The sequence below is a fragment of the Marmota flaviventris genome, chromosome 6 (assembly GCF_047511675.1).
Source record: "Marmota flaviventris isolate mMarFla1 chromosome 6, mMarFla1.hap1, whole genome shotgun sequence".
Taxonomy (NCBI): Eukaryota; Metazoa; Chordata; class Mammalia; order Rodentia; family Sciuridae; genus Marmota; species Marmota flaviventris.
This window is the reverse complement of record NC_092503.1, coordinates 37,822,675-37,844,100: the sequence shown is the minus strand read 5'-3', so window position 1 is coordinate 37,844,100 and position 21,426 is coordinate 37,822,675. Positions and strand designations below refer to the sequence as shown.

The window sequence follows — 21,426 nt, the reverse complement described above, 5'->3', positions numbered from 1 at the left end:
ATAAGGTCTCAAAGGTAAAAGTGCATGCCTTATGTGAAAGTATAAAGTTAAACTCCCAACAAGGTGGACAGATTATTTATACTCCTTCTTTTTCTAGGGAATTTAAATCAGGAATCTATAAATTCTTCCATTCAGGTTATTTTTTAAGACACTTAATGAGCCAGTTTAGGGGTTCATATATTTTTAAAAATCTTCATTTTATTCAGATACCTATTGATATATTTGTGATATTTTTGAAAGACAATGAACATTTGCCTTTTTATGTTCAAGTTAAACAGAAACAGTTTACTTATAGGGGAACTTATGTGCTGTTTTATACATGTAATTTGTTTTAAAATGCTTTTATTTGATTTTGAAAATTTTTGCATTCATTAGGATGCTGACTTAGCAAGAAAGGCCTTAAAACCCATTGAAAGAGTCTTATCGTCTACTTCTGAAGAAGATGAGCCAGGAGTGGTGAAATTTCTAAAAATGAATTGTCGATACTTCACTGATGGAAAGGTATATGCCAGTGTTATTTATTTCTTTTTCTTGGAATCTATGGAAAATCAAACAAGGTTACAAATTACTGGAAAGAAGGGGAAATTAAAATATTTTATGCAAAGTTTAAGGTTAAGATTTGACAAATATATGTTTTCCTCTGTTGGGTGCCTGGCATTTTATTGAGGGAAATATGATCATTGGGTTAAAATGTGATTCCATGTGACCTTGAACTGATTTATCTTTCAGTTCTTGACCTATAAATTGCCAGGGAGACAGTATACTATATGTTTAACAGCAAACAGGGGCATCAGACTCACTGAATTTAAATTTCACTTCCACAATCCAGTAGCTCTGAGACCACAGGCAAGGTATTTAAAATTTCTAAGCTCCCATTTTTTTATCTATAAAATAGGAACAATAATAAAATTTAACCAACAGAATGTTGCACAATTAAAAGAGAGAATCCCTGTACAGAACTTATTACCTAATCTCAAAAATGAGAAGCTTTCAGCTTGTGTTTCTGCTGGAAATGCTAATGTTAAAAATACTGTCTGCTATGTCATGCCTTTGGTTTTTGGTTGTTGGTCTTTAACTAGCCTCTGAAGAAGGGGCTATGTTAATATCCTGTGCTCATAGGAGAGAACTTATATCAGGTTTCAAATAGTCAGAAAATATGTTATTAGTGTGCATTTGTAACTTTTACAAGTAAGAATGAATAATGCCCAAAGTGTAAAAATTTTCATAAAGATGATTACTAGATACATTAAGAATATCAAAAAATTATTTACCTACAGGGAGTTACTTGTATCCCCTGTTCCTGGATACTGTCTCACTAGCCAGTATGGTCTACTATAATGATATCTGGCCAAGTGTCAGACTTAAGCTATTGCTTTTGGCTTTTAATTTCCATAACACACGCAGCTATTTTTATATTCCTATTTATGTTGAATTTTGCTGGATGTGGGCTTTCTAAACATTTTAGAGAAAAATATTGGTATTGTTTTTTGGCACCATGATCCTGATTCTCCTGCTGTAACACTGGACATACAGTAAAGACTTGCTGAGTGGATTGTAAAACTCCATGTTCATGATCAGGAAAGCCCTTGGGACAACCCCTCTCATTTTTCAGACATGGAACTCTAGAATCTGAGACATGCATGTCTGAACGAGAATCACACCACATTTGTTCTGTTGCAGCTCTTCTAAAACCAGGCTTGGTTCATTGCCACAGTGAGGCAAGTCTGTTTTCTCTGCCTCCCCACCCAGCACCCAACATTGCATTTCTTTAGCCTGTTTGTCTAGAGGGGATGTGATTGTCACATGGGAAACTGTGGTCCACAGAGTCAATGGAGTGGCAGTGTGAGTTAATTAAAGTGTCTGGAATGGTTGTGGGAAACATTTCTGCCCAAAGTAATTCTGTCTTTTTCTCCTACAGGGTGTGGTTGGAGGTGTCATGATTGTCACTCCTAACAACATCATGTTTGACCCTCATAAGTCTGATCCCCTGGTCATTGAAAATGGGTGTGAGGAGTACGGCCTCATCTGCCCCATGGAAGAAGTGGTTTCTATTGCCCTCTATAATGACATTTCCCACATGAAGATCAAAGATGCCTTGCCATCGTAAGAGCCATTTTTTTCCTTTCCAGAAAAAAAAAAAAAAGGGAAGTGTTGAAAGAATTATGTACAATTCAGAAGGGAGTGCATTTGCAGAAGTGAGAGGGTTCATAGAAGCAAGGGGTTGTGCCGAGGTGACTTGAAAGCTAGAAAATGTGTACACTACATAGAATAAAGAGAACTGGAAGTGATTAAGGTAATTATATAAGAAAATTGAACATAGAAGGGCTACAGGAGAAAAGCAAAAAGTCAACAATTGCTAATACCAGTAAAAATTATATTTGCTTGGCTTTTTCTGAAAAGCAATGCATGTTCTTAATAAATTTATTGAAGAAGAAATGAAATTACTCTGAAAGAATTTTAGTTTGATTACCAGTAAGATAATAATGTTTTCTTCTGGGTTGGATTGCTAAGAGCTATGTTCATCATCAGTTAAGTTCTCAGACAGCTAGTCTTCCTAGCTCTTTTCTGCCCTGGATCGTGCACGAAGAAGGGTTTGAGTGGACAGGTTGGAGCCACCTGCACTGTGGCTAGACGGTCTTAGGTGGTGTGAAGAAAGAGGGATACTCTTACTTTTTCTATGAAATGTAGATGAATATTATTTTAGTCCTGATTACTTTTGCCTTATAACACTGAGTTTATTATTTTTTAAAAATTAGAAAGAGGGGAAGCTCCCCATGAAGAAAGAAGACGGGTTAAGAAAGCCCAAAGAATTGATTACAGTAATAATCTGATTTCAACAGTCCTGTCTCCAATGTGTCTGTTTCTCTATAAATGTCAGCAATAAAAGTCTTTAGAAGGTAGAGGCCCTCAGCAGCAGGTCCTAACAGTACAAAGGGAATTAGTCCCTGAGATTCATAGGCAAAGAAGGGAGGTAACTAGGGAACTAACCTAGACATAAGGTCCCTAGGGGTTTATACCAGCTGTTTCCCTGGGACTCCTACAGTTCTTATCATCTGACCTTTTCAGCCCCTTTAAGCCTAAACCACTGAAGACTCTCTAAGAATGTGAACACTGAGGGAGTTTCTAAATTCTCTGGTCAGAAATATTCATTGAGGAATTTAGGAGGTGTAGCAGGTAAGGCAAACTGCATGATAAGTAAGCCTAGGACCACATTGGATTCCCCTGGCTCTGCCACTTATGGCTCTTCGACATGCTCACATTAATCAGTCTCATGCCTCAGTTTCCTCATCTGTAAATTGAAGCCAATAGTATTCTTCAGCTTATAGAACTAAATACATTGAAATACCCAAACTCTTAGTAAATTACCTTGATAAATGTGGAGTGTTATTACTGGAACTCATAGTTTATATCTGAAACTCTGCTTATTCTTCCATGGGAATCTTGTTATCTATCCATAAGTATTGAGGCTTTCAGTGTGCCTTATTGTGCCAAGGATATGAAGACAAGTGGGTCAGGGCCCTAGAGGAGCCTGCATTCTACTGATGTCACAGACACATGGACAAGAATTAATGATTAAATGGTACTACATACAACTGTGCATGCAGCATTCCATAAGAAACCATGTGAGTGAATGTCCAGCTGCCTTGGAATCTTAGATGAGGAGGAAAGGAAGTGAAGGAGCTGGTTTTGGAAAGAAGGAGTGTATATTGGGCTCTCGGCAATAAGAGGAGATAAGAAAGAGGTAAAAATATAGTTTAGTTTGGAAGTTGATGGCCATCAAAAGAAACATTTCTTGCCAGATGAGGGCTCCTAATAGAGTAATACTATTGTTCTTCGGCCAAGGATATTAAATTCTGCTTAATAATACAAAGGAAAGGTATATTTTTACAGAAAGATTTTCTTACTGTAAGATTATGCTTAATGATCTAGAATATAGAGATAATGCTGAGAGTGGGGGAAGAAAGGAAAGTCAGGAATTGGCTCCTAATTTGTTAAAGTTATATCAGGGTTGTCCATTAATTTCTGCCACAGATGCAGGGAAGGTGTTTAGTCTAATGAGCAACATCTGCACAAATGAACAAAACAGAATGTGTGCGTGCAATCAATATAAACGAGCTTTTTATTATCTTCAGAATTGCATCAATTATTTAAAAATTCAAAATTGCTTAAAATGTCATTTTTCCTACAAGTTTAACTGTAAAATGAGTACAAACTGTCTAGCTGCAGCATGTGATTTTTAAGAGTGTATAAAGTCTTCCTAGTCTCACTTTCAGGTTTTATATTAATATTTTTGAGGTGTGGGAGGCATTTTATAACTCCAGCTGCCACAGAGATGAGGAAGAGAACAACTGAAGGGATCATCGATCATCATTAGATGCCTGGCTGAGTCTAGAAAAACATTAATTAACAACTGAGCCAGTTGACACCATTGTACACTGTGCCCCAGCAGTGCTTGGCAGCTGCAGTGCAGAAAAAAGCAGATGGTTAAATTAGTCCCAAGTAGGGAATTGGCAGTTTGGATTAGGTAGAAGAACAAGCAGAGGGGGTGGACAAGGTAATTTAGGAGGCTAATCAGAGTGCATTTGAATGTGCTGTCATGTTCCACAGGGAAGGAACAGGTGGGAAAGGGGCTTGAATGTTTATGGAAGAAAACTTTGCTTATTAGTCAAGTCTGTGAAGAGCTGGGTTTCTTTCTTGTAGCACTTCTTACAATCTTTAATATGCCAAATTAAATTTTGAGTTCCAACATGGAGATCATGCTATGCACTAACTTATTTGATTCTAGAACTGAAGCGTCTTTAATATCTCCTGGGATGGTAGTGTTGATCAGAACATTTTGTGTCACTTCCTGTAGCACAGAGACTCTGTTGCAATCATATTTTAGAATGTGACACTTAGGGGTTCAATGAATGCTTATTGAGTTAAAATAAATAATGAAATAAGGATACTTTCTAAGGCATTTATCATAACTTAACAAATACATATGCCTTTATTTTGTATTAGAAAAAGCCTGGACATTCCCTGCCAGCGATTTATAAAATAACTTTGGGGAAACAATCTTCATGTAATTTGAGAACTGCCTGGTACTTTGTTGCTTTATTGTCATGATTCTTTACCTCAGAGCCAGAATAATAAAGTGTTACTTGAAAATGATCTGGCCTTTTAGGAAAATAAAATGATTTCTGAAATTGAGAACGTTACTTTTATAAAGGGTTTTTATATCTCTGTTTGAACCCAGCAGCAGCACTACTGATACTGGTAAGTTGAAATGTGGGGCTACTCAAGACATTTTTAGTCATAATTTTAAAAGTGTATGTTTCCTGCCACTTATTTTGAACTTAGGAGACCACATTTAAAAAAAATTTATGTGTAATTCAAATCTAGGTTGTAAAGCATCTGTTATTAAGGAAATTAATAACATCAGCCACGCATCTAATGATAATAAGATCCCAGGACTATACATAACAGCTGATCAATCAGTTTCCCCATTGCCATAACGTAAAGTGTTATTATTATAAAAGAGATGTTTAAGAAACTTAAAGTGTTATAAATAAGAGCTTTTATGAAACTTACTTTTTGGAATATTCTTAAACTATAAAATGGATCTACTGCCATATTCACAGTTATACTATGTATTATTTTTCACAGTAACAATGGAAGTTTCTTTTTGTATCTCCTTTGGGAGTAATAGGTTGGGGTTTTTTTGTTTCTTATTGGAAGCATCTGGTTATGAAACCTAAAGTTGTAGTTGAAGGTCAGTCACTTAAATAAGCAGCTTTCAGAAATAAATAGGCACCTTTCAGAATTCATGTAGTTGTTTTCTACATTATTGTATAAAAAGGCCAAGCTTTGAATGGAATTATCATTATTGGTACCAAAATATTTCCTCTCCTTCATCTTTTCCTTCATGAAAATTAGAAATGTTATTGTTTCATATTTTAAAATCATATGCATAACATCTACATGTTCACATATAACTTCCAAAACCATTCATGTGCTTCTAGTACATGAAGCAAATCACTTGATTCATTCTTTTGTCATTTTCTTTAGTTGACTTACATTTCATTTTGAAATCAGTCTCTCGATTTCCTTTTCCTATTCTGAAATCATTTTAATGTAAGTTTAATTTATGGTATGTTTGTGTTTTTATTTTTTGTTGAATTTTTTCCTTTCCTCCATTTTGTTTTTCGGTTTTATTTTTAACATTCCATGTGCACCCGCCATTTTTCCCCCAACAGTGACCTACCTCAGGATCTTTGTCCTCTGTACAGGCCTGGAGAATGGGAAGACCTGGCTTCAGAAAAGGATATCAACCCCTTCAGTAAGTTCAAGTCCGTCAATAGGGAAAAAAGACAGCAAAACGGAGAAAGAACGATGACTTCGGATTTCAAATCAACAGGACCTCTGGAGAAGTCAACAGAACTCACACATACAAAGCCCTCAGGTAGCTCGGTGTCAGGGAAATTAAAGAAACTGGAACCCACTAAGGCGACAACCCTGAGTCAATCTCCCGTAGTTACTAAGCTCAGCAAGGAACCTTCTGACATGCGCACTGCATTTGAATCTACAGCCAAAGAAAATTCCCTTTTAGGGGAAGATGATGACTTTGTTGACTTGGAAGAACTTTCATCTCAAACCGAGAGTGGAATGGACAAAAGAGACCCATCGAAGGAATGCCTTTCGGTTGACCCCGAGAAACGAAAGAAGGCTAAGTCACAAATAATCACTTCTGCTATGGACATGCAGGGGCAGTCAGCCCTGAACTTTTCAAAAGTAGAGAGTGATGCTGAGCTAAAGGGAGCCCTAGACTTAGAAGCCTGTGAGAAACAAGATGTAATGCCAGAAATGGACAAGCAGTCGGGTTCCCCAGAAAGCCAGGTGGAACACACACTGAACATTCATGAAGATCTAGATAAAGTTAAACTCATTGAGTACTACCTAAATAAGAATAAAGAAGGGTCGCAGTTATCTGAAAATTTGCAGAAGAAGGAATTAAGTGACCACAAAAGTACTGAGCCAGTGGGAATAGACATCACCCTTAGTAGTTCTCTTCCCCAGACTGGTGACCCCACAACTGAGAGCAATAAAGAGCCAGATAAAACATGGGTAAAGGAGAGAGAGCCCCTTCCACTGAAACTAGACACCAATACTGAAGAAAATATGGTAAAAGAATCCTTGGACTCTACTCTGGACAATATCTGTCAAGGTGCACAAATGGATAATAAATCTGAAATTCAATTATGGCTTTTAAAGAGAATTCAGGTACCTATTGAAGGTGAGCTGTTTTTCCTAATATTTTTATGTTCTGTTGCATAATTTGCCTTTCTAAAACTTGCCCCTGTAATAGCAAATGTATACAATTATTTGAGAGTAGTGTTTTCTCAATCGAGTACTTCCTTACTATTAGCATCAATGATTAGGGAAAAATCACAAAATATGGTATGTTTTGGAACTTGAACTATAACAGATTTCTATTTAAAAAGCAGTTTATTTTGTAAAATATCTTTCAAGTTGTTTTCCTTTTTATGTTAGATTTGTGAATCTAAAAGGGTTTAAAATGATTTTGAAGAGATTTCAATTCTAAACTGAATTGCACTGTGGCAAAATCGGGTCCTGATATCATTTATTAATACATACCCTTGTGGATTGTCACAATTCTACATTATTTGCTGTTAAGTTGGTTTTTATGCTTATTTCCGGTATGTAGCACATATTTGTTATATACCAATTTGAAACATGTAAAGTTTTTTCCTCTGTGCTTAAGGAGGTCTGGAAAATTTATTAGATCTAATATGAAGTAGCCAAATGGTGTTCATGCCCTATGCTATGACTTTCCATCACTAAGAGGGATTGTATGCTATTCTTTGTATGTTGAAGTTTACTGTCACCAATTTTGTCAGTATTGAGGGAGGTTTCATTCATCTGTGATTCAGATATTCTTCCTTCAAAAGAAGAAAAGAGCAAGACCCCACCCATGTTTCTGTGTATCAAAGTGGGAAAACCAATGAGAAAATCCTTTGCCACTCACACTGCCGCCATGGTCCAGCAGTACAGCAAACGAAGAAAGCAGCCAGAGTACTGGTTTGCTGTTCCGCGGGAAAGGTAAGTATGAGTGAGATGAGAAAATTTGCTGGTTAGATTCTAATTGCATTTGGATATTCCTTATCTTACTTTTTATTCTTCAATAAGAACCTTGTCTTAAAGATTGTGGAGTTTCTAGAAGGATATTGGATGGCTTTCTGCTAAAGGGTGGTTTGACATAGCTAACATGATGTCATCATAGGTGCTGTGCACATTAACTTCCCATGCAGTTGATTTTTAAATGAAGGAAGATATAGATCGTCTCCAGTGCCAGGGTTTGGAAGTGCTCTTCTGTGAAAATAAAAGAACACCATGGAGCAGATCCAAACCTGTCTAAGTGCAGTAAAGAGGCAGGATTTATTATAATTTTTCAAGTGCTTTAATGGTAGGGAAGTAAATAAATATTCTTTGGCCTTATGGAGGGTACATCTGTGACTCAGCACTAGAAACTCAGTACATGAAACGTGGCACATACGTAGATCAAGGGACTGTACCTTCAGAGGGATTGGTATTTTTATTTTTTAACATTTATTTTTAAATTGATACACAATAATTGTTTGTTGTGGGTATTGTTTAAGGGATAGAGCTGGTGTTTCACATTTATCATTTCTTGGGATTGGGAACATTCAAATTCCTCTCTTCTAGCAGCATATGTCTGTGAACTGTCATCACTCTACTCTGCTATAGGACACTAGAACTTATTGCTCCTACCTAACTATAATTTTGTTCCCATTTGCAAACCTTTCTCTATCCCCCGCCTCACACCCTGACCAGCCTCCAGCAACCACAGTTCTATTCTTCTAGAACATCTACCATTTTAGCTTCCACATATATGAGAACATTTGATACTTATCTTTTTGTGCCTGACTTATCACTTAACATAATGCCCTCCAGGCTCATTTGCACCGCTGCAAATGACAAGATTTAATTCTCTTTATAGCTAACTAATATTGCATGGTGTGTGTGTGTGTGTGTGTAACACAATTTCTTTACACTGATTCATTGATGGGCATTCAGGTTGACTCTGCATCTTGGTCACTGTGAATAGTGCTCCAGTGAACATGGAGTGCTGAGAGATTTGTATTTTTAAATTACCAAAGATACTTTCTTGATTTTGTGACAGTCTAAGATAGCAGAAATGGTGTCCTAGAAATTCTTCAACAGTATATCACTGAGGATATGCTTATGATTTAAAAAAAAAAAAGAGAAAGAAAGAAACTCTTTTCTTCAGAAAAACATGTTTTCCTTTTGTTATGTGTTAGAGTAAAACTGTCTTTACAAAGGACTTGCAGTCACTTTTGACTATGAATCCCACATATCTTTGCTTTTCTTGACTAGTCATCAGACATCTTCATCTGGGCAGATCTTTCAACTAACACATCTGCCAAGAAAAAAAAATCACTCAGCCAGCTTCCTTAGCATGAATTTCCATAAAGCAAAATTAATTCCAAGTGAGGGCACATCTTCTGGATGACTATTACGCAGGATGATAATTCTTATCAGGGGAGTTGGCTCATTTTGAATAAATTAATAGGTCAATGCAAAAAAATGGATTTTTATTAATGAATTTTCAAATAGGTTTTTTCTTATAAATAAATCCACATTAATATGGACATTAAGCATAATAATAATTTTGCATTAATGTAATATAGTCTTCTACTTGTGTCTGCAGCCTCCACTGTATCTTGTTGAGCTTTTAAACTAGTAATACTACTGAAAACTGTTTCAACACAAACAATGTGAATTTCTCAAGCCCTCTTAACATTAGAGTACTAAATTTAGAATTTCAAAATTAAACAGTATCTTTGAGATTTAGGCCAATTTTTGATTTTATAGGTGAGAAAAACATCACCAAAACTTTCAGCTACGTTGTGGTTTGTGGGGACTTTCATTCTTTATCAGAAAAAATCATCTATATATAATTTTTTTTTCTGGGAAAATGCATTGTTCATAGTATTCGAAAATTTTTTCCATTGTATTTTCTTTAACAGGACTGTGTGTACCAAGAACTCTTATAGAATAGTTATAGCAATCCTACACATGTGATTGTTGGGCTGTCACTTTTTAACCCAGAAGAAATTCTAAGTACTAAAAAGTGCTTCTCTTTGACCTCTTATACAAGTGACTTCTGTGAGTTTTTTAAAGTAGGTCACTACCTGCATTCTGTTATACTGTAATTTATAGTGTCTGTGACTTACATTTCTTTTGAATTTGATTTTATACTTAAAAGAATAGTTTTCTTTCTTGAGTGAATTATTAATAAAACTTTTTTTGGAATCCTTATGCTGCCTCCATTATATTTTTTAATGATAATAGGTTTTTTTGTGGGGTTTTGGGGAGTTTTTTTGGTTTCCATGTAGATTTTAGGAAATTTTGTTGTAATTGTTTCCTTTTGTATTTCCTTATCTTTTTGCTTTAAAGGAACCCACATTTTAGGTTAAAAGGGTACAGATGGAGCAGTCCTATAGTAAATTCCCACTTACACTTCCAAATGCACAGTAGGAAATAAATTCGTTTTTTTATTCCAATTTCTGAAATTCTTCAGAATTTAAATCTCAACAGAAGTCCTTAAGGAGGAGCTAGAAAGAGGCATGCAATATTTTTCTCAAACAGATGGTAATTTCTGGATTTCTTTTCTACATCAAACTGAATATTTCATCTTGCTTTCTATTTAATACACGGGTGCATCTGTTGGAATTTCAGCAGCAGAGTGAATTCACCCTAACAGTAGCTCCCTTCCTAGGTTACAGCGTCTTCTCACAGACCTTATAGATGTGGCAACTTGTTCTCAAGAGGCTGGTCTTCTTAGCTCATACAATACACAAAAGCTTCCTGTCACAGGAAAATAATATTTTGATGTTGACAAAACTCAAAAAATCTTTGTTTTACTCTTCTTTTCTGTTGTTCCTGATACCTTTCTAAAAATGTTTGCTTTCTTATTCTTTGTTATTTTTACTAAAAAATTAACTCTACCTAATTTCTCCTTTCTTTACAATGTACAGAATCAGGATACTTCTCTTGAATCAGCTGAGGATAATAGTGGTGTGCTTGGGATGTTTATAAAATTTCCAGAATTTGACATATATACCTGGATGATCCTGGATTTTTCTGTTTTCTCTCTCATTTAGCCCTGAGGGCAGTAGATAATTCCTTCCTATTTTAGTAGTCTAGTTCAGATTCAGAAGCCCTTTTACAAAATGTTCAAAATTAGAAGTATTTCAGATTTTAGTTTTTTTCAATTTTGGAATATTTGCATAGGCTTTACCAGATGAGAATTCCTATTCCAAAAACCTGAAATCTGCACATTTGAAATCTGGAACTTTCAAGTGCCAACATGAATGACATTCAAAAAATTTCACATTTCTAATTTTTGGATTAGAGATGCTTAGCCTATATGCTTATATAGGATTTTTAGTTGTTGTAATGTTAGTGGGATTGGGGGTAGCTTATGAATTATAGGATAATTAGCAATATCCATTGCCTTTACCCACTAGTTACCAGTAGCTTCTGGCAGTTGTGACAAGCAAAAATGTCTCCAGACTTTGCCAAATATCCTCTGGATGACAAAATTGCTTTACACTGAATAGCTCCATAATATAGGAATTTGATTTTGTACTTAAAACTTTATTATACTTGATTATACTCATAGAATTTGCTCATCCACATATACTATTTCCTTTACTAATTCCTAATATTTTAAAACACTTTTTGCAAGGAATTTATCTATAAAAATGAAACATTCCTATGGGAGCATTGGTGTTATTTGGAAGTAATCCTCAATGGATAGAATACTGTAAGCAGTAAGGTTGTATTAACAAGAATTTATTTTTGCACTTTCACTTTGTGTAAGCCTCTGCTAGAAACTATCTAAGATATAAGAAGACAATATCCTCTGGTCTGAAAAAGTTATGGAGTCATGGGCTGCCCCATTACCTAATGGTCCCCAGAATCAGGCAGACATGAATGGGAATCACTAGGAAATGAATGAAATGCTTTATCCCTGCAAAACATAATTTCTTACTTTGAAAAATTGGTCATTTTGAGGACTAAGCAATTAGGTCGTATTTGAACAAATAATTGTTGTGTGCAGACTTCCTGACAAGCACTGGGCTAGTTCTAGATAAATAAGCCTGAGACCTTACCTGAATACCTTATGAAAAGCTATTGAAAATTGTTCCAGGAGATTCAAGATGTCAGATTAGAGGGCACTTGCAGGAGTACTTTTTTTCTCAGCAAAGTGAGTGAAAGAGGGAATTCACTGAAATTCAGTATCAGACAGTCTCTTTAGAGACTCAGAAATGCAGGTGCATTGAGCAAAGAACAAGAAGCCAAGTCAACAGCATACCCCATGGGTTCACCACAAAGGGGAATGATAATACAAACAGAGAGAAACACAACAGACAAATGTGGCACAGAAGAACCCTTTAGATCAGAAAAGCAGCCTGAACTTAGTAGATTCAAAGACTGTTGTTTGAAAAGTGCTATTTCTCTACTGGCAAACAGAGAACTGAGGTGGGAGCTGCTGCAGGAGCCAAGAGATTGTAGCAAATATTGCCATACTTTCTCAGAAAGTGCCTGCCCTGTGGCCTAGGGTGTACCTAGCAGACCTCAGGTGGAGCTGAAGAGGGTCAGGAAACTAACAGGTGAGCATGAATACACTCAGGGACAAAGCCTGGGAAGGCAGTGTTCAGCAGAGTATGTAAGACTTGTGAAAGGTTGGTTCTTCTGCTCTGTAAGAAGAACTCTTAGGAAGTTCCTGAGATCTAGACTCCTAGCAGAGATCAGCATCTGCCTGGTCCTAGGGGTATATTGATCTAATCTCTCCAGAGCAGGCACTAGCCAACAAAGTCACTAATGCTTGATTCTACTCAAGCCCCAGCCACCAGAACTCCCCTCATAGAATTCTGCAGCAGCCCCATCCTGGGAGTTCATCCATCTTTATAACACACACACACATATAAATTGGTTTGTGGCTCTTTCTCTCTCTGTGCATTTTTTCTCATTTTTATGTTATTTTTCCTGGTATTTTGAATGTTAGGGGTTTTGTTTATTTTTAGGTTTTGTTTTTGTTTGCTTATTTCTCATTTCTCTTTCTCTTCCCACTAACATCCACATTTTCATGTTCTCTCTTTCTTCTTTTACTTGTCTTTTTTTTTATTCTAATTTTCCTCCTCCTCCTTTATAGTCACCACTTGCTACATCTCTTCTGCATTTTCTCTGTTCACATTTTCAACATTCTAAACTTTCTTTTATTTCTCTGTCACATTTCCTTTTCCGTTAAGGAACTGTCTGACTCCACGTCATGTACAACCACAAGAGTGGGATTCTAATTAGTATAAATTATATTCCAAGTATGTATAATATGCCAAAATATACTCTACTGACATTTATACCTAAAAAAAATTAAAAAAGAAAATAGCTATCAACCAAGATTGTTACATCCAGCAAAGCTATGCTTCAGAATGGAAGTAAATTAAAACCTTCCAAGATAGGCAGAAACTAAAAGATTTCATAACTATTAAGCCAGCCCTACAGAAAGTACTTAAAGAAATACTTCATACAGAAAAAAATAAAAAACAAACCACAAAGCTCACAATTGGACAGTTCTCATTTGAAGAGTAGCTAAGCAAATGAGAAACAGGACAGAATTAAACATTATAAATTAATTAAAATGGCAGGAAATAACAAACATCTCTATATAGTAAAATTGAATGTAAATGGTCTCAAATAGAGTTAATAGACATCTATAAAATGTTTCTTCCAACAACAGCCAGACACACTTCCTTTTTAGCTGCTCTTGGAAACTTTTCCAAAAAATATAATTTAGGTCACAAAGCAATTCTTAGAAAATACAAAAAAATAAAAAAGGAAAGAAAGAAAGAAAAAGAAAAAAAATAATTCCTTGCATCTTAGCTGATCATAATTGAATGAAATTAGAAGTCAACACTAAAAAACCCTACAGAAGTTATATGAACACCTGGATATTGAATAGTACACTTCTGAAAGATGTATGAAATCAGGATAGAATGTAAAAAAAAAAAAAATAGAATCAAGAATAGTGATAAAACCAGCCAGAAACTTTGGGATATAACGAAGGCTGTTTTAAGAGGGAAAAATCTATAGCTATGACTTCCTACATAAGAAAATCAGAAAAATACCAAACAAATGGCCTAATGATGTATCTCAAATCCTCTGAAAAACATGAACCAACTTCAAAACCAATAGAAGGAAGGAAAAATTAAGATCAGAGACAAATCAAATTATCACTGTTTGTACATGATATGATCCTATACTCTAGCCAAGGATGTGAAAGATATCTAACAATGAAAATTATAGAACTGAAGAAAGAAATTGAAGAAAACCCAAGAAGATGAAAAGACCTCCCATGCTAATGGATAGGCAGAATTAATATTACTAAATAATCATATTACCAAAAGCATTATGGAGATTCAGTGCAATCCTCATCAAAATACCAATGGCATTCTTTTTTAATATTTATTTTTTAGTTGTAGTTGGACACAATATCTTTATTTATTTATTTATTTTATGTGGTGTTGGGGATTGAACCCAGGGCCTCACCAGTGCTAGGCGAGCGCTCTACCACTGAGCCACAACCCCAGCCAACCAATGGCATTCTTAACAGAGCTAGAAAAGGAAGTTCTAAAATTCACTTAGAATAATAAAAACCTGGAATAGCCAAACCAATTCTAAGCCAAAAAGCCATGCAGGAGATATCACAATGTCTGACTTCAAATTACATTACAGAACTACAGCAACAAAACCAAATGGTTGCTGGTATAAACACAGACATTTAGACAATTGGTACGGAATAGAAGACATGAACCAGGGTCTAGTTTCATTCTTCTACACATGGCTAACCAGTTTTCCTATATAGCAAAATGTATAAAAAATGTACACATTTTGTGTAAATATATAACCAATAATAAATGCTAGAGAGGATGTGGAGAGAATGTTTTATACTGTTGGTGGGATTGTAAATTAGTACAACCACTATAGAACTCAGTGTGGAGGTTTTTTAAAAGACTAGGAATGGAACCATGATATGACCCAGCTATACCACTCTTTGGTATTTATCCTAAAGAATTAAAGTCATTGTACTACAGTGGCACATACATACCCATGTTTAGAGTAGTACAATTCATAATAGCGAAATTATGAAACAAGCCTAGGTATCTGTCAACAGAAAATGTATATATATGCTATGGAGTTTTATTCTGCCATAATGGGGAATGATTTGTCATTTGCAGGAAAATGGAAGGAACTTGAAACCATTATGTTAAGCAAACATTGTAAGTTTTCTCTCATATGTGGAAGCTAAAGAGGAAAAAGGTATATGGGGAGAAATCTTATGAAAAGTGAGGGGAGATCAATAGAATACAGAAAAGGGATCAGGGGGAGGGAAGAGGAGAGGGAGAAGGAAAAAACTGGGGAATGATATTGGACAAATTATATTATTATGTTGTGTGCATGTACAAGTATATAACAACAACCCCACCATGTACAACTATAATTCACCAATAAAAATATAGAAAAGAAGAAAGTAGCTTCTAACACTTTCTGGATACTTAATATCTGATTGTATTTCTTAGGTTTGGATTCTGTTTTACATTTAAAAAATAATGTGATTATCTCCTTTTCTCTTTTCTTTCTTAATAATAAGAGGTTATTTCCTTTGTAGATAGGACTGATGATTCCTGTTCAAATTAAAACTATTCTCCCTTTTATCCAATTATTTATGGCTTCTTAATCTCCAAAATGCTTTATAATAAATTGATTTTTTATAAACCAGCTTTTAAAATAAGTAAGATGGAAGCAGTATTAAACACCAGGAATTAGATAGAATTGCCAAGTGATGCATAAATGTTTAATCCAAACTGAATTAGTTAAGTGTGATTTGTATAATAAGTAAAATAATAAAAGAGAAAGAGGAGAAGAAATAGGGAGAGCCATGAACATATTTTTTCCACTTAATAATTATGCTAAATGATTTTGGCAACACTTAAATATATAGGTAAGCTGAATGTAGATGGGTAGAGAACCTGTTTTACATTCAGTTATTTTTCTATATAGTATGTTGTGTGCATTTTATTCATCATATATAATTATGTATATGTAAACAGTATAATTGACACCATCTTTGTAATTTCTGATTGATTTAATCATTTATCTACTTTAGATGTTAGGGTGATTTGAATTTTTTGCCATTAAAAACAGTGTTACAAAAAAAAAAAAAAAAACAACAGTGTTACATTAAACATCTTAGTAATATCCTTCAGGTAGTCCCACCAAGTCAAAGGACATGTTACATGCTTACAATGCATATAACACGTGAAAGTAGTAACAATTCATACCACACTGAAGTGTCCTCCCCATGAGTTGAAAAACCTAAGTATTATGATCCTTTATCAACACCAGTTTGGTGATTAAAAAAAGAAAACATGTAGCTTTAAAATCTTAAAGTCGATTTGGAACTTTTTTATAAATTTTGTTTAATGTAAGGTAACACATTGAACTGAGAGTTTTATCTTCTGTGACTCCTTTAATATTAGAAAATGTACTTTACCTTGATATGCAAGTTTATAATACATTTATTAAAAAATATTCTGACATGCTGTTTCTCTATTTAACATCTAATATCAAAAAACCCTTGAATTTATACAAGATATATAGTTATGCTTTATGCCTGTACACACATTTAATAAACTCACCATGTATGAGTTGATTCTGTTTTAAAAAGCATGATATTTTCTTAAATAATGTTGAACATAATTGAAATTCCTAACTATAGTTGGGATTTTTAGACTCTCAAAATAAAAATGAGTGATGTACGCAGGAGTGCACAGGTATGTCATTCTAAATGGTGCTATCCATGTTGTATGTATATATTTCAGATTTCAATTTTTGACCAGTAGTAGTACTACTTCTTGTAGAATGTCATCTCTCCAGAATTCCCTATGGTTGCCTAGCTCAAAGAATAGAATAGTCAAAGCCTTATTTTTAGGAAAAAGTGTTATATATATATATATATATATATATATATATATATATATATATATATATATATATATAACTTTATTTATTCATTTTCATGTGGTGCTGTTGAGGATCAAACCCAGTGCCTCACATGTGCTATGCAAGTGCTCTACCACTGAGCTACAGCCCCAGCCCAAAGTGCCTATTCTTTAGGTCAGCACTTTCCTAAAGATATTCAATGGAAAGCTTGTCCCATGGACAATTTATAGGTGTTTATAATGAAGTATGTTCCATTGTTTAGTTTTTAGCTCTATCTAGAGTTGAGCTTTATACTCATAATAGCCACTACTTGTGCCTCTTGTTTTATCCATGGTATATGGTATCATGAGCCATTCATTCCCTGAAGCCAGAATGAAGACATAAGGGTCAGTCACCACCATATCCAGCTTATTCTATTCACTAAACATCTCTTGGATCTATTGCTTCTACTTGGATCTCTTGCTTCTATTTTGATCCTTCTGTGGACAGATGGCCATGTTTCTACTTTGAGAAATGTAAATTTGAATTCTTGGATGGCATTCTTGAGAAGCCTCCCTTCCTGCCCCATCCCACCTCACCTAAATTCATATATTAGTTTAAACTTGTCCTCTGTGAAACTTGCCCTGTGTGGTTTAGGTGCCCTTCACTATCTTCTCACCTCTATCCCAGCACTTACTAAACTCTTCTACAAATATGGATTCTCTGTGGCTTTTTCCTATTAGACTATAAGCTTCCTGAGGGCAAGGACCAAGTCTTTGACATTGTGTCTTAGAAAAAGCATAGTGTCTAGTATGTCGTAAATATTTCTTAATGTTAATTGAATGGGTACATGGATAAATGGGTCTATAGTTTAATAGATTCAAAGGTACTAGTTGTTCCTTATAATTAAAAGATATATACTTTTATAATATTTTGAAAATACAAAAAAGAAAAATTTTGTTCCACAAAGTGAAATCCAATTCATTTTAATTGTGTAACTTTTTGATCTTTTTTCTAAGTATTGATTAATGTAATAATGTTATATGACAATACATATACACTATTATGTAAACTACTTTTACTTAAGAGTGTCTTTCTTTCCTATTAAATATTCCAGGTGCATACCTTTAGTAAGCATGTATAACTTTTATCATGAGAAGCAAAAAATTTAAAAAAAAGAAATTTGATTTTTGTATTAAGTTCATTTTAAAATAGGAAGATGTCCAAATCCTAAGAATCCCATTGGAAACTGAGAAATATGCCTTTAACAGCACTATTCTTAGAGAACAAAGCATGAATTAAAAGAATTACTAGCTGACCTAGTTTTCTAGCATGAAATCTTTTAACTATAGTTAATGTGGAATTTTCTGATCAAAAGTCACCTTACTTTTAGTGGGATCAGGGCTAAACTGGAATCTTTAATCACTGCCTGTTCTAAGACGACCTCAGGGTTGAACATTCTTTAATGAACTTTCTGGAACAACTTAGATTATACCTGGCCAAACCAGGTATATTTCAGAGTATGAATACAAATCCTGTGATTTTTAAGTACCACATATCATTCTGTCATACTGTAATCTATCTCCTTCTCCTTCTCCTTCCTGGTGATTGAACCCAGGCTCCATACATTCCACATTGAGCTATACTCCCAGCCTAGATTGTAATCCTTTTTTTCTTTTCTCCACATTTTTTTTAATTGGGGCATTATAGTTGTACATAAGAATGGAATTTGTTGTTCTATACTAGTACCATGCGCACAATATAACAATATTATTTGGCCATTATCCCTTCCCAGTACTCCCCTCACCAACTCTCTGGTTCCTTTCATCTATTCTACTGATCTCCCTTTGCTTTTCATGCAGTCACACACCCACACCACCAACAACAACTTTCTTTTCTCTTTTACACTCTAGCTTGCACATATGAGAGAAAACATAATGGCCCTTGACCTTCTCAGTTTGGCTTATTTCCCTTAACATGTTTTTGAGTTCCATCCATTTTCCTGCAAATAACATAATTTCATTCTTCACTATGGCTGAATAAAACTCTGTTGTGTATATATACCACATTTTCTTTATATCTACTCACCTGCTGATGGACATCTATACTGGTTCCATAGTTTGACTATTGTGAATTGTGCTGCTATAAACATGGGTATGCACATATCACGATAGTATGCTGATCTTAATTATTTAGGATAAATACTGAAGAGTGGTATAGCTGGGTCATATCATGGTTCCATTCCTAGTCTTTTGAAAAACCTCCACACTGAATTCTATAGTGGTTGCACTAATTTACAATCCCACCAACAGTATAAAAATTTTCTTTTTTTTTTTCCATGTCCTCTCCAGCATTTATTATTGTTTCTATTCTCAATAACTGCCATTCTGACTGGTATGCGATGAAATCTCAATGTAGTTTTAATTTGTATTTCCCTAATTGCTAATGATGTTGAACATTTTTTCATATATTTGTTGGCCATTTGTATTTATTCTTTTGAAAAATGTCTGTTTAATTCATTTGCCTGTTTATTAATTGGGTTATTTGTTTTTTGGTGTAAAATTTTATGAGTTTTTTACATATTCTGGATATTAATCCTCTTCACTTTCCTAATTGTTTCCTTTGTTGTGCGGAAGCATTTTAATTTGATGCCATGATGGCATGTTTTTCTGAGCTTTAGGGATCCTATGAAGAGAGTTATCACCTAGACCCACATGTTGGAGTGTTGACCTTACGTTTATCAATTTCTTTCTTCAATGTTCTATAGTTTTCATTTTAGAGGGTTTTCACATCCTTGGTTAGATTTATTCCAGTTTTTTTTTAAATGTTATTATGAATGGAATTGTTTTCTGATTTCTTTCTCAGCATATTCATTGTTGGTATTTAGAAAAGCTATTGATATCTGTATGTTGATTTTGTAACCTACTACTTTGCTAAATTTATTTATTAGCTCTAGCAGTATTTTGGTGGAGTTTTTAAAAATATTCTGAGTATAAGATCATACCACCTGTAAACATTTATAAGTTGACTTCTTTCTTTCCTATTTTTAATCCTCTATATATGGTAATTTTACTGTGATGTTTAAGCTGAGAATGTTGCTAATAAAGAGAAATTCCTGCAGGGCATGGTGGCACGTGACTGTAATCCCAGCAGCTCAGCAGGCCTAGGCAAGTGGATAGTGAGTTCAGACAATCTCAGCAATTTAAGGAGGCCCTAGGCAATTTAGCAAGACCCTATCATTAAATAAAATATTTTTAGAAGGGTTGGAGTATAGCTCAGGGGTTAAGAACCCCTGGGTTCAATCTCTGGTACCAAAAAAAAAAAAAAAAAAAGAAAGAAAAATTACCAAATTATTTCCAAATCAATCTGACATGAATTGCCCTTCTTCTCCCCATTTAATAGCAATTTTGGAAACCTACTGAACAGATGTCACCGATTTTTAATCACTGACATGAATATTTTCTCTTCTGTTTTGAAAAGTACCTTAAAGGTTTTGAAGTGATTGCTTACTCTTTAGTCCTTTCCCCAATATTGTACCTTTTATTTCACCAACTCAGAGTTCTAGAAATTTATTACCTTCCAGAAATATCTTATCAAGCAGCTGCCTTTCAGTAGCTTCAGAAACCAGCCTTGGCCAATGTCTTGAGTTAATCATTGGCTCTACATCAGACCTGTGGTCCTGGAAACATAACCTCCTTTCTAAGGAAGCTCTTCACAGTGGTGGCTGTGCTTTTTTGGTGGAGGAGCGAGTGCCAGCACTCTGAGGAGTAATTTTAGTCCTCTTTTCACTGCACGCTAATTAATCTCTGCCTATCAGTGCTGCACACAGTATTTCGGAGTAAGTATGCAGAAACAGGAATTGCAGCAATCCCCTTATCCACGGTTTTGCTTTCCATGAGTTCAGTTATCTGTAACTGCAATCTCAAAATACACAGTAGTGCAATAGATATTTTGAGAGAGACCACATTCACACAACTTTTGTTCTGGTATATAAGTTTTACATTTTACTTATTATGCCTAATTTATGAATTAAACTATATCATAGATATGTGTGTATGGAAAAAAAAAGATATGTGTGTATGTAGTTTGGGTACTATTTGGGGTTTAAGACATCTGTTGGGGTCTTGCAGCTAAGTGGGAGGAGGGTTTCTCTATTATAAATCTAAATGCCTGCAGGGACCAGACAGAGGAATGGAGGTGAGGGAGGCTGGGGAACAGGGTTATTTGCAGAGCCCTGCTCTAGGAACACCTGCTGTGAACCTCTGCAGCTGTGTGTGTGGGCATATGGTCCTGGTGGTGTTTGCCCTCTGTATCTTTTTCCAATAAGATAAA

The 21,426-nt window shown here is 34.9% G+C and overlaps 1 protein-coding gene across 5 annotated transcripts in view; it reads left to right on the top strand.

The window, feature by feature from the left end:
* Positions 1 to 21,426, top strand: part of Ncoa7 (nuclear receptor coactivator 7) — a 144,013-nt gene that overhangs the window by 95,364 nt on the left and 27,223 nt on the right. For 4 of the 5 annotated variants that reach the window (XM_071613058.1, XM_071613059.1, XM_027947378.2 and 1 more), the window contains 4 exons: positions 376 to 501; positions 1,919 to 2,103; positions 6,240 to 7,276; positions 7,935 to 8,103. In XM_071613058.1, the coding sequence (XP_071469159.1) occupies positions 376 to 501; positions 1,919 to 2,103; positions 6,240 to 7,276; positions 7,935 to 8,103 (1,517 nt within the window). The remainder of the gene's footprint in view (positions 1 to 375; positions 502 to 1,918; positions 2,104 to 6,239; positions 7,277 to 7,934; positions 8,104 to 21,426) is intronic. The other variant, XM_027947379.2, reaches the window with a different exon arrangement.